Genomic DNA, 14,120 nt, shown 5'->3' with positions numbered 1-14,120 from the left:
TAAACGATTTTGCTCACGTGGGTGCGTACGGACAAACATAGGTAGATAGGTACGTAGGTAGATAGGTACGTAGGTAGATAGGTACACACACACACTTTTACGGAAACAATAGACGATATGCGTACCGTATATCTCTAATTCTCTCGTGATCCTCTTTACGTCACAACGGTGAACGGTGTCAGTGAGCTGAATGGCGGAAGGTGTAGAGTTGTATCGTTCGTGGACTGTTGATCAATTGAAGACTTTTCTGCGAGAGAGGCGGATACCCCTAACTGGAAACAAGGCTGAACTGGTTCAAAAAGTTGCTGATGTTGTTTATACAGATAGATTAGAAGAGGAAATCGAGGCTACCGCATTTCAATGTGTCACGTATACAAGTCCACCAAGCTTTGAGCAACTGCCAGCTGATGGTTGGACAGGAGACGACTTTCCGTTAGTGAGGGAAGGTAATGTAACCGCATATCTTAAGTAAAAGGGAGGCTACACCAAGAATTTTCAAACTGGTGTTCGTTTATGTCAGTGTAGCCACTTGTTTGATTTGGAGATGGCAAAAGCTGATGACACTACTTTCATAAAAGCTAAATGTCGACCTACTATGCGGAAGAACCCTCCATTCTACTCTCTATTTACAAAGTTACAGGATGGAAGACCTGTAGCTGGAAATTGTAAGTGTCCTGCTGGGGAAACACAGAGTTGTGTACATATAGCTGCACTACTTATTACACTTACTGAGATCACTCCACAAGCATGCACAAGTGTGAGGTGTGCTTGGTCTAGGCCTACACAAAGTGGAAAGCCATCCTTTGTAGTAGACTTAGATTTTGGAAAGTCATCTGTTGATGGCTATGTTGCATTCACTGGGCCTGTTGTAAAAGTTGATGACTTGTTGCAACAGTTGGAGAGTGCTGGATGTGACTCAGGTGTCCAGCATTATTTTAAGCAGGAAGAAGAAAGGTCCTTGCAATCAGCTCCTCCACCTAGTGCTAATCCTGTATTAATCGACCCACTTGATAAGTTATCTGACATCGCTTCTATTCGAGATGTTAATGTCGATGATCTTGTTGAGGCGCTAAAGCCGACAGCTGAAGAGGTTGAGTTAATCCAAGTCATGACCATTGGTCAAAGACATAATCCATTGTGGTTAGATGCAAGACAGTGGAGAATCACGTCTAGCAATTTTGGTAGGGTTTGCAACAGAGCATTCCGACGATTGTATCCTCCTTCACTGGTTAAATCTCTGTTAGGAGATTATGGTATTCCCCACACAGCAGCACTGCGGTGGGGATGTGACCACGAGTCAAATGCTATACACCAATACATTCAGCAGAGTGGTGCTCAGGTTGAAGAATGTGGTGTATACCTGAGTGTAGAATTTCCTTACCTGGCAACATCTCCTGATGGAATCATTCCCCTTGCAAATGGAAAGTTTGGAGTGGTAGAGGTTAAGTGTCCCTATAAGCACTGAAATAATTCTATTGAAGTGGCTTGCAAGGACCCTGCATTTTGTTTGTTTAGAAATACCGAAAATGGCCAAATATCTCTCAATCGCCGGCATGATTACTACTTTCAAGTGACAGGTCAGATTGCACTCACAGGTGCAGAATTTTGTGATTTTGTGGTATGGACAGACGTAGACATTCATATTGAGCGGATTATGTTTGATGTTGAACTATGGACAGATATGAAGGATAAACTCTCTCATTTTTACTTCTCTACACTAGGTGTTGAAGCTTTAGATAGGTTATGTAATATGTAGTATTAATTTATATAAGGTTATGTGTGTTATTACGCATGGGTTATGTATACATGTAGTATTGATGGGTTGTGTAGTTCAATGTAAGCTAATTATTTTATGTCACTTGTAAATTACAATAAATGTTCTGCTATAAAGTACCAACTACACTTATTGTTGTACAATACCCAGAAAATAAAAAAATACATATATATGTATACATTATAGCTACTTAATCAATTTTTGTTTCAAGTTACATAGTGCACCAGCTACAAGGACCATATCATCCACAATCTTCTTGTTCACTCTGTTGCTTAATGTTTCAGATAAAGCCTTGTACTCCTTTAACCGTTTGATGGCATTCTCCACTCTAATCCGTGCACTGGCAATTGTCCAAGAATTCAAACCTTCCTGTGCAGTAAGGCGACCTTCACTTAAGAAACTCGGAATGGTCAAAAAACATCTCTTCTGAGCAAAAAGATCCCGTGCATTGTATCCTTTGTCAGCAAGGATTCTTTGGCCTGGTTTCAATTGATCTAGTATCCCACTATGCTCTATAGTAAACCGATCACTGCTGTTTCCAGAAAATCCGGGTGAAACATACACAAAAACTCCAGTAAAAGTGTCTATAGCTACTAAATACTTTACTGTGGTATGACTTTTATAATCACTGTATGAAGATTTCTGTGTAGCTAAGTTACTTGGCCTTTCAATAAAAATTTCAGTTCCATCAATAATGGCTACAGCATTGGGTAATAAATTGTAGGGAGGATCAATTGGGCCAATAGTTGTTTGTGGCTATCTAATAAGTTGTTTCAACTGAACTTTCAGCATTGGTATCCACTGATTTAGGATACGGGATACTGTGCTTTGATCAATATTAAAGCGAAAAGCTAAATCACTTTGCGGAAAGTTGTAACGAACCCTCATCATAACCAAGAGCAACTTTTGAGATGGATCTAGTTCATCACGTGCTCCTCTTTTTCTTACTGCAGGAATTATCCACGCTAAAAGACATTCAAATACCTTCCGAGGAAGGCCAGTGTACATTTGTAGTTTACTTTCAGTAAGTAGGCTCAAACTTAATCGCTGCACAGTGCTGTTGAAAGTCTCAAGTTTTTGTTTCAATGCCAAGTTCTCTGCACATAGCTCACTGTTTTCTTGCTCTACCTGAGCACACCTGGAGACAATACTTGCAACATCAGGTGAACTAAGATCATGTGGTTGTGAAACAGGTGTACCACTTACTATCATAGCAGGTTCACAGCACAGCTCAGCATTAACCAGTTGAGTACTACTGGAGGCTGTACCTGGGTCTTCAGCATCAAGACCATGCAAATGTGATTGTATGGGAACAGTATCTGACTGAGTATCTTCAGTTCTATCAGTAAATTCAGTAGATTCAAGGTACAACTCAGCATCCAAGTCCAGTTGAGAAGTACTTGAGGCTGTACAAATATCAAGGCTTACACGGATAGTTTCTGGCTGAGTATCTTGCAGTGACAAATCATCAAGATCTTCATCCTGATATCCACTGGTTGTATCCTGCATATCTTCTTCCTCTATCCTAGCTTTCTTTGATGCTGGAGTGGTGCTGGGCTTCTTAAAATACACAGGAATACAAAATTTGTTTGTCTTGCTAGGACCCATGAAGTCCTCATAATGCACGTTGCAGATCACCGCGGTTGAAGAAGCTTTCCACCTGCTCTGTTCTGGACCTTGTCTAGTAAGGTTGATTCTTTGTATAACAGCGCGTTTAATAGACTGGGGCATTTTGCTAATGGTGTAGAGTGTCACCAATTCGGGCTTGGGGCAACCATCAACCTGCAGCTGAGGGCATCCACAAAGACGATTTCCATCAATATCCTCCACACATCTTCCTTTCCTGTTGTGGCAACCCCAAACACAGCATTGTCGCTTAGACATCATTCGTCGTTGGTCTAGTTTTCAAGTTCAAAATAATCGCTCCGGTAGTCGTTCACCGTCAACTTTTTTTTGTAAAATAATTCCGTTGCGTTTTTAGACCATGCATATGGTCTATTACAGTAAACCAGGCGCACGCCCACAGCCGGCCTTCGGCTGGCTGTGGGCGTGCGCCTGGTTTAAAATTTGTTGACTTCTTGACCAACATTGTAATCATGTGTAAAACCATAGATTATATAGTCGTTACCCGGGATATGAAACGGAGTACTTCGCTTTTGACACTCCGTGTTGTTGAGGCGCTTAACTACAATGCACAGGTGATGGCAAACTCCTAAATGACTCACTAAAAGAACTATTTGAAGGTGAGCTAAGATAAAAATAAGGTAGTTATTACCAAGCTACATTCTTTATCCTCGTTTTTTTTTATCCAATTTATAGCACAGCTACAGAACTGTCTACATATCAGTTCTGGTGACTCAGTCACCGGAATTCATGGCACTTATAAGCACCTTCGAATTCCCGAGCAGATGTATAACGGCATGAGAGGAGCATGATCTGGCTACTGTAGTTGCTGTATGAAAGTATATGGCACTATCTATGCCGGCACGCATTCCGGACTAACTGGTCTTCGCACTTCAGTGACTGCTCCTGGGGCTGATGGGTTTTGTGTCGTACAAGACATAGACGACATTCGAATCTGTGACATTACAAGAACAGATCTATAAGGAACAGTAAGATGATGCCTTATGCTACATGCGATGCTACACCCATATCATGTGAATGAACAGCTGAAAAGTGGAAGAGGTAGTTGCAGTAGTTTATACAAATGGAGTGTGCGATAATCGAGATGGTACTGTTTCATATCCCTGATAAAGATATAGTCTGTGTCACTGTGTAATCACCATTAACTAAGACAATGCAACCGGATTTGCCTGAACAACAGGCATGAATGTAACATCTGCTAAAGAATTGGTGTAGCTGCGTGAAACTGTAGAGTGGGGGTGTTTATTATCTATGGTGAAGTATATGGTGACATCATTTGTCGCTTGCTTCATCTAGAGTGTACCGGATTGCATTCATTTCCAACCAACCTCTGCAATTAAGCCTTTTCACAAGGTACTGGTGGAAAATGTATTGTACCAGAGATGCGATTAATGACATGATCAAACGATCGATGCCACATGGTCATGGATGCAACCTCATAAATGGAATACCTCTGAGATTCACTAGTGGTAGATAGACATGCAAAGTTTCTTGAATGAATGACTGAACTCCAAGTGGCCGATGTAAAAATAATTTGAAGGACAGTCATATTTTATTACATTTTTCTACATACAGTGTGTTATATCACAATTATTGTGCTACAATTACATATACAACATGAGTACTTCCATTTTACTGTTAGATGTGCATGTGGTCAACTGACTACTGATTTACAAGTTGTGTTTCACAGTAAACGTTGGTAAATGATGTACATGCAGATTTGAACAGCATATATATTATCACGTGGCCAGGTTGTACATGATGGCACTCTATAGATAACAGTGGAGACTACCATTAAAAAGTACAGCATCACCACTGACAATATAGTGCTATCGTATTATGATGTCAGGTATGTGTCATCTAATGTGCCGTCTAGGGAAGTGTAATCAAAAAATTTCATCACTTGCCGAAGTCAGATATATATGATGAGATCCACTAAAACTGTTGAATAGCTCTCAAAAATGCAACTAGACAATTTAAAGTTTAGAAGACAAAGGCAACCTGGCTGCTCTATTAAAAGCAGCTGAATTGATGTTTCACATCTTTTGTAGTGCTAAATCACCTTCAGTAGTTACCGGCCAAAGCAGGCAGCTACCTCCATTGCTTCAGTGGTAGCTACACAACCTTCCTTTATTGGAATGGCAGGTTGTTTTCTACTAAATTTATCTGTATAACAAGTTAGTGTAATAAATACAACACATATAGAAGTGTAAAAATACATCACACATAATGAGTGAATTCTGTGAGTCATAGAAACAATCACCAGTAACACAACACTTTATTATATGACTCATCTCAAACTATAACAACAGTAGATAACTTTCAATATAAAAATTATTGAATTAGTACCAGCAGTTCACCTTGGCAGGTCCACAAAAATTTCTTGTTGCTATTAACAACTCTTACAAACAGCAGTCTACAACCAGACGTACCAGGATGAAATCAATAATATAACCAGTTATTATTAATCTTGGGTGAGTTCTTTACTGTAGAAAAGCATCGGACTGTCTAAATAGAAGCGTTATTGCAATGAATTTGGTACACAAAAATAGGCATGATCCGCTTCGCCCCAATTTCTCATTTCTTTGGTGGTCTAGGCATTGTTGCACCTGATTCTTTATCATCTATTGAGTTTTCTGCTTCAATGTATGTCACAGCACCCTTACGATCACTCATTTTATCACAGAATTTTGGCTATACTGCCGATACTCGTTGTAGTCTGTACTCCTGTAAGCTTGAAATTAAACAATCCAAGACTATCAATTTGTCCACTCTTTCTAAGGAACTGTTCTCTAAGCTTACTCCCCACTCTTCAGAGGGCTGTTACTTTAGCACAGGAAAAGGGTGCTTCTAGCTGGCTTACTGCCCTACCTGTGCAGGAACATGGTTTCTCCCTACACAAGACTGCCTTTCAAGATGCCTTTGCTTTGAGGTATGGCTGGATGCCCTCTCGTACACCTTCCCACTGTACGTGTGGTACCAACTTTTCTGTTGATCATGCCCTATCTTGTCCAAAGGGTGGATTCCCTTCAATACGCCACAACGAAGTGAGGGATATCACAGCTGAATTGTTATCTGAAGTGTGCCATGATGTGGAGGTTGAGCCTCATCTGCAGCCTCTAAGTGATGAAAGATTCCAACAGAAGACAGCCAACACTCAGGATGGCGCACGCTTGGACATTGCCATGAATGGATTTTGGGGTGGTCGTTATGAAAAATGTTAGCTATACGGACGTCAGAGTTTTTAACCCACTTGCACCATCCAACAGTGGAACCACCCTTCAGTCATGTTACAGGAAACACGAAATAACAAAGAAGAGAGCTTATGAGTTGCGAATCCGTGAAGTGGAACACAGTTCTTTTACCCCTCTAGTGTTCTCTGCTTCCGGGGGAATGGGCCATGAAGCCAGTGTTTTTTACAAGCGATTGGCGAGTTTATTGTCTGACAAATGGAATGACCCTTATGCCACAGTACTAGGATGGATTAGATGTAGATTGTCATTTTGTTTACTGCGTTCAGCAATCCAATGCATTAGAGGAGCACGATCTTCACTAGTCTCGCGCGGGCGCTTATAATCTACAATCGATAAGCCCCTGCGCGGAACAGCGGTCTGGCCACGCGAGACTAGATCTTCACAAGGTCGTTACATCAAAAGTGCTCCTGTGGCCTTGGTGCAATCAGAGACTCAGTTTTTGATTTAATTGTTTAACTGTTATTTGTATGTTCTAATCTTATTTTCTTTATACAAAAAAAAAAATAAAATTTCTCATAAATTCCCTAGAAACGTCAAAACACGGCCGAATTTACCGCTTCTTTTTAGCAGCATGGTCTTTCAGTTACTTAAACTCACTTTTAAACGAACAAACAATGGAGTAGAGTCGGTAGTTTTGCTTCACCATCAAGCAAGAACGAGGAGCGCATAGAAATAATTAACAACACGGATGCGGAATTTGGAATGTATTGTTGCTATTGGAGTGCGCGGTTACGTTTCATATTCCGGGTAACGACTATATAATCAGTGTTGGGCAAGTTACTTTTTAAAAGTAACTAGTTACATATTACATATTACTTGCAGCTGAACTATTTAGTTACAGTTACATATTACCCATAAAATAAAGTAACTGTAATAATATTACATATTATATTACTTTGTGTCCACAGCCTTAAGCTGTCACGTGTGAAACTACCACCTTATCACGTGACACGATTGCGTCGTTGGACAACGTGCAAATCTTGATTATAAGTAAGAAGCAGGTGAATAAGCCTCATTCAGTAGGCTTCATTACTTCGTTGTGGCTAGGCGTTACTCAGTGGATTACTAACGAGATTAGTAACTTCGTTACTTGTAGTAATAATATTACGTAATATTAAATTCGTTACAGTAACTATATTACTTAGGTAGCGCGTTACATTTGTAAGTAAGTAACTTGAGTTATATTACTTGTTTTTATAGCGTATTTCGTTATATTACTTAGTTACCACAAAAGTAATAATATTACGTAACGCGTTACTTTTGTAACGCGTTACTCCCAACACTGTATATAATCTATGGTAAAACGAAAAGTCGCGTTTTCTCGCGTTACACAAGGGACACGCCCTAAATAGGCAACCCGTCTATACATCTAAGTGCTATCAAGAGTTAATAATAAGAGAGGCCTCTCTTATTATTAACTCTTGGTGCTATATAGTATATAGTTTTAACAGTAGAGTGCACGCATGTGGTTAGCAATTAGTATAACTAGTGGTTGTGACGCAAATTGAAGCCATACAACTATGTCTTGGGTGGGCTATTGGTTGTAATGTTTGTGTTGATGTTCAAGCAATCAACATGAATCCATTAGTCTCGTCCCCAGCCGCCCACGCGCTCGATCACGACATTTTCGTACTCAAGCGCGTGGGCGGCTGGGGACGAGACTATGAATCCATCACAATAAAGCGGGTTTATAGCCCCCTCACTTGATTCTGCATGTATGAATTCATGCATACTAAAAATTTATTTTGTATTAAACGTAGATGACTGCTAGCGTGATTTAATTTGTTTAGCTAAATGCATAACGAAGCCTGACCGTTAGTTAATGGACTCAGTTATATAAACGTATACTTCAAATCGTGAATTTGCTCGCTAGCTAGCTTATCAGTACCACGTCATATATTTTAGTATGGAGAAAGAGATCAAGCTTATATTGCCGTGTATCCTCATGTACCTCAGGCTGCTTTCAACTGTCACGACGGTCATGGGTGAAGGTTAGTATTATGTTATTAATGCTATTCCATGTACACATGCAGTATTTATATTATTTATTATCTGATTTGTCAAAGCAGGGTTTCGTCAAAAGGCTTGTTACCTGCACAAGGGTGCTTCCCAAAACATGTACAAAAACAAAAGTACATGATATAGTACAGATGAAACACAGAGAAATGATTACAAAGATGATGAAAAAGACACTAATTACATAAGTGATGCATGGTACAGCGTTGAAACCGGGTCGGGTCATCCGGGTCTGACCCGGTTTACAATTTATCCGGGTCTGACCCGGTTTACAATTTATCCGGGTCTGACCCGGATTGGATCACGTGAGAAACGAAATTGTTCGTTTGACGACGTGGAACTTATAAACGCTATCGCGTAGCTCTTTCGTGAGCCACGCCCACTTATCGCATTACCAACATATGCTCAGCCACGCCTATTTGTTAGTAAGTGCAGTATGTAGCACGAAACTGAGGGTATCTATGGTGAAGGGTAGCTATTGTCAGTAGGTGAAGACCTTTTTTTTTTTTTTTTTTTTTAATTAATAAATTTTTTTTGGTCTTCAACCTACAGCTAGGCTGAAGTTACTCAACACGAATCGAACGCTCAAAATGTAGACTCGTTCGCTCGCCCGAGACTACCCGAAACACGTCTCGGCTTTAATTAATCCGGGTCAATCGGGTCACATCCGGGTCACATCCGGGTCAAATCCGGGTCAGTGAGTCATCCGGGTCAGCAGTAGTGACCCGGTTTCAACGTTGATGATAACATCTAGCCTGGGAAAAAATGTAAAGGCTGACCATGAGATGCAAGGAGGGTCACATGACCAAAGAAACATTCTGAATGCATGGCTTATGACTGTTTTCTTATGTTTAATGGTTATTATTGACTTTAAATGTTATTCTTTTAATTCTCCAAATATCAAACAAAGTCAATAACAGAGTAAATGGCATTCTCAATGACTAGCGCTTAAATGACAGAGAGTATTAAGCCAGTTCTTCCCAGCCCAGCTGGCAACGACCCTTACAAAATATAAATTAAAAAATCTGCAACAATTAATAGTTGAACTCAATGGAAATAAGCAGAGTAAGTGGCTACTATAATGGGTAAATTATTAAATTAAAACAAACAGATTCTGGTAATGACAATGAATGCATGGTCATAAAATAAGGAGACAAACACTCAGCAGATGACTTTGACCACTTCCTTGCAGCAGTGACTACCACATATATCCATCAAGTAGCCTGTTGTTGCACTCACTCCAAAATTAAATGGATCTTAGAAGTGCGGTGTGGATACAGTGCATGCATAATCCAGTAGAAGTCACACTAAGCTTGTATGAGTTACACCCCACAGTAATTTTAGTGTTCTAACCACAGAGGTGAACATGACAAGGCATGCAGAGTTAATGAAAACACCTAGATATTGAATCAGAGCAACATTGTAGAACATATATTTGTTTCTTTTGTATAAAGAAACAAATTACATAATGAAGGTCACTACTATGATTTCTGCTACAACACTCATGTAAAGGCAGTCACTACAAAATTGACTGTCAGACTAACTACCTGATAATGACACATAAGAACTTGTCATTTAAGTGGCTGCATGGTTGAATGCAGATGAAATCCTGGATCCCAGGCTGTATGGCTCATCAGACACTTGCAAGCAGTCTGTGGAACATGGTCACCACTTGGCCTGGGATTTTTTCTGCATTAAACAGAGCAGGTTTTAGTAACACGTTTCTGACTCCTTGCTACACAAGCTTGTAGTAACCTTCTTGCATGCCCCTAGTGGGATAAATAAAGACATTCATTACTGTACCAAGACTGGATTCTAATATTTTTATTTGGAGTGAGGGTCACTAGCTATACTAGAAAGCAGTGAAGGTCTGGCACTACAGTATACTTATAAACAGTTAGTATATTTTGTTGGCAGAAATTAGTAATGAAAGTAACTCTGATCTACATATATGCGTCTCCATCTCTAAACATGACTCCATCCCTATACCAGCAACTACAGTGATCATCACCAGCCATGAAGCTGATAAAAATGCACTACAAATTAGATCCCATTAGTGGTTTGCTGAATAAAGAAATATTGGTTACAGAAACTCAACAACAGCATGTTTTATTATTTAAACACTCCTTTGAGCCTTGTGGTGCTTATGGCCTCCTGGTTTAAGCTTTTTCATCCATGCATTGATACTGAATACAAAACTTCAGCTTGGCAAAGTTAACAGATTTATCCTCCATTTACTGTGTAACAAAATCACCATTCATTAAGAGAATGTTTAATTATAATATTGAAAGTTGAAGTCATTTTAAAAATTGCTTGTACTTTAAATTTTGGTGACTGGTTTGCAGTCCAGACTCTGTTATTCTAGGGCTTAGTTATGTATTAGCATTACCATAGCTGGAATTGTGTAGAAAGGAAAGCAACACATGTACTTTATAGTTGATATGAGAAGTACACTAGCATGTGAAGCAAATCTAGGGTGTCTGGCTCCTCCAGGGAAAATTTTATTAAGTCATGCAGATATTTTGAAAATGAATGAGGCAGTTTAATCAAATATCTACTAATAATAATAATAATTACTTGACTGTTGTATTAGAATGGCTGAGTTTAAAGTAGCTATGTTGACCTTGCTTAACCAGTTTCTGGAAACTTCAGAAACCCACTAGAGCTTCTCCTACTTAATATACTAATACTTTGTGTGCAGTTACTTTTGAGGAATGTCACTTGAGAAATATAAGATATTCATTGGTTGATCGATAAGTATGGCAAATCAAATTTTACTAGTAACCATACCAAATTATTGTCTATATTTACATGACATTAACTAGTTATATTGAGTACATATCTATTACAGATCCATCTAATGTTAAGGGTGCAATTGTAGTGACAAATGAACCACGACTAATCCTGATGTATGCTGATGAAGTACTGGTAAATGCATCACTTCCTGCAATCCAGGTTCCTGTGGAGACAGCATTACATGGTTTTGCATCAATGGCTGTTATAGATGGAACTGTGTACATAGGAGGGTTAGATGGAATCGTATACGAAATAAAAGTGAATGCATCAGTATCCATACCAGAGGATAAGATCACTGCCAGTGAAGTATCTTTAGACAAATTTTGTCATGTAGAGACTTTCTTGATTGATGAAAATGACCCCACTGCAGTTTGTTTTTCCAATGATGAGAGTACTCTTGAAGCCATAAAAGTTCACCCCCCTAGTGAATTGGGTAAATACAGATTTAAGAATGTTGATTACATCTCAAACTGTGTTAATGTTGATGCTGACAAAGAGAGGGACAATGTGTATTATGTTCACAATAATTCCTTATATAAAGCAAACATCAATGAAATGCACACACTAGTAGAAACTTTTGAAACTTGTATGAATCCACTGCTATTACATAATAAAGGACACTATATAATTCTACAGTGTGATGGATCCACATCAGAAGTTTATGTGCCAGCAGAATATGGTCCCAAAAAGACACCTGGAATTCAAAATGGTGCCTGGAAATACAGCAACCAGGTTTTATATCCTTGTCATGGAACAGGGTTTGATACCTTAGTGTATTCACGTGATGAGGACACAATTATATTTTATAATATTTATGGCAATGATAATTACCCTGTGTTTCTGAAAGGAGCTCCAAAGTATATAACTTGTGTTTTAAATGACAGCAACTTAATTTTGATAGTTAAAGATGAAAGTTGTAGCTGCTGGATGGAGTACAGGCTTAATGGGAGTTTCCACTACATTGCATCATTTCCCATCCCACATTCTGATGGTAATTTAACTCCATTTGTTAAAAATAATCAAACTCTTCATCAAAAAGTATTAGTATTCCAAGGATGGCAAGGCCATGTACAGTCCATCCTGATACCATCTGCTCACCAGGTATTACACAACATAGCGGATAACACCAGTCATTCCATCACTAATGATATAGTGTTGTTTCATGGACTCATATCAGTGGAAGCAATCAGCATTATCAGCAAAAACCAGACTACTCATTCAACTGGTGAGAAAGACCAACACAAATCATATGTCGGAATACCAGCTGCAGCAGTACTGACAGTGTTAGTGGTGACAGGAGTTATTGTGATGAGGGTAAAGTGTAAGAGAAGAAACAGAGAGCAAGAACAAGGATTCAACTGTTTACATTATTTAGAAGACAAATGGACATTTTGGTGTAAGGGCATACGAGTTGGTCGTGAAGTGCAAGATACAAATACAGTTGCTACACAATCTGTAACCAGCTATTAAGGCTTAAATATTATATTAGATAGCTGCTGTGAACATATATATATATATATATAGCCACACTAAAGTAATGTCACATAAGTTCATAGCATTTTTCACTTTTAATGCACTGTGAATTATATTATTTACATGATTTTTGTTTTGTAGTACCATCCCACTGAATTCCTTTCTCATTCAAATAATGATAACTCTCTTCATTGATAATAACACAAATCTTAGCAACATTAAAAGTTAGTGCATTATACGTACCATCATACTGTTACATGTATAAGTCATTTGCTTCAATGGTGTTAACTTCTTCTGCAAGACTTAAACAGTAACTGTTACAACAAATTCAAAACTATTATATTTTTGTATTTTTACTATCACATTGTAGCTACAACAAATTGAGTGGAGTGTGTTTGAATTCACCAGAACCACCACACAGTGTATGGACTATAAACTCTAATTTTCTTTTCGTGTTGGTAATGAGAAGTGTAGTGGTTTCTTTGGTTTTTGTTTGAATTGCTGCCAATACGATTCTTACAACTCTTGTAACAGTATATGGTAGTTTATAGAACAAGCATATCCAGCAAGAAAGAACTCAGGGAAGATCACGATTGTTAGCTAATTCTTTGTATATGTATACATGCATATCTCATGCAGTAACTGATGACAGCCATACAAATTATTATAAGGATGCCTTTGTGTTGAGTGTGATAGCATATGCTAAAAAATTTCTGTTGTTTAGAAGTACTGCATGCCTTAATGTCTCACATCACTTAGCTATAATGGCTGCAGGGGATTTCTAAGGGAAAACAAAAATGACTATATAGTAACACTGTGGTAGATAAATGTTTAGTAACATTACAGCCTACCTCATATAAATGTTATAGTCTACCTCATTTTATGTTTTGTCAGGATTAAGTATTAATGTGGTGAGTTTATTTATGATGTACATATGTTGGTTGTGTTATGGTTTAGTTCACATGTACAAACTTGGACCCATCTATATATATTTTTTACTTTAAATACTGCTACCACCAGGGGCCATTCTCTTAAGCTTTTATTAAGATTACTTGTTAGGCAGAACTTTTTAACGAATAGAATAGTCAATCTATGGAACTCCTTACCTGACTTTATCATTTCAGCACCAACAGTTGCAACCTTCAAGCTGCGCTTGGATAATT

The 14,120-nt window shown here is 38.6% G+C and overlaps 2 protein-coding genes across 3 annotated transcripts in view; one reads left to right on the top strand and one right to left on the bottom strand.

Moving 5' to 3' along the window:
* The window catches only part of LOC136238403 (uncharacterized), a 105,994-nt gene that overhangs the window by 56,196 nt on the left and 35,678 nt on the right, over positions 1-14,120 (bottom strand). The window lies entirely within an intron of this gene.
* Positions 8,454-13,639, top strand: LOC136239161 (uncharacterized). The gene is made up of 2 exons (XM_066029896.1): positions 8,454-8,663; positions 11,540-13,639. The coding sequence occupies exons 1-2, from the start codon at positions 8,579-8,581 to the stop codon at positions 12,952-12,954; spliced, it is 1,500 nt and encodes a 499-aa protein (XP_065885968.1). The 5' UTR covers positions 8,454-8,578; the 3' UTR covers positions 12,955-13,639.

This window comes from Dysidea avara, chromosome 11 (genome assembly GCF_963678975.1).
Source record: "Dysidea avara chromosome 11, odDysAvar1.4, whole genome shotgun sequence".
In the NCBI taxonomy this organism is placed as follows: Eukaryota; Metazoa; Porifera; class Demospongiae; order Dictyoceratida; family Dysideidae; genus Dysidea; species Dysidea avara.
The sequence above is the reverse complement of the archived record's forward strand: the minus strand, read 5'-3'. Positions and strand labels throughout refer to the sequence as shown.

Excerpts from the sequence above, each read along its gene's own strand:
- LOC136239161 (XM_066029896.1), top strand. The coding sequence starts at position 8,579 with ATGGAGAAAGAGATCAAGCTTATATTGCCGTGTATCCTCATGTACCTC. Across the intron at positions 8,664-11,539 it reads CACGACGGTCATGGGTGAAG|ATCCATCTAATGTTAAGGGT; the intron begins GTTAGTATTATG and ends TATCTATTACAG.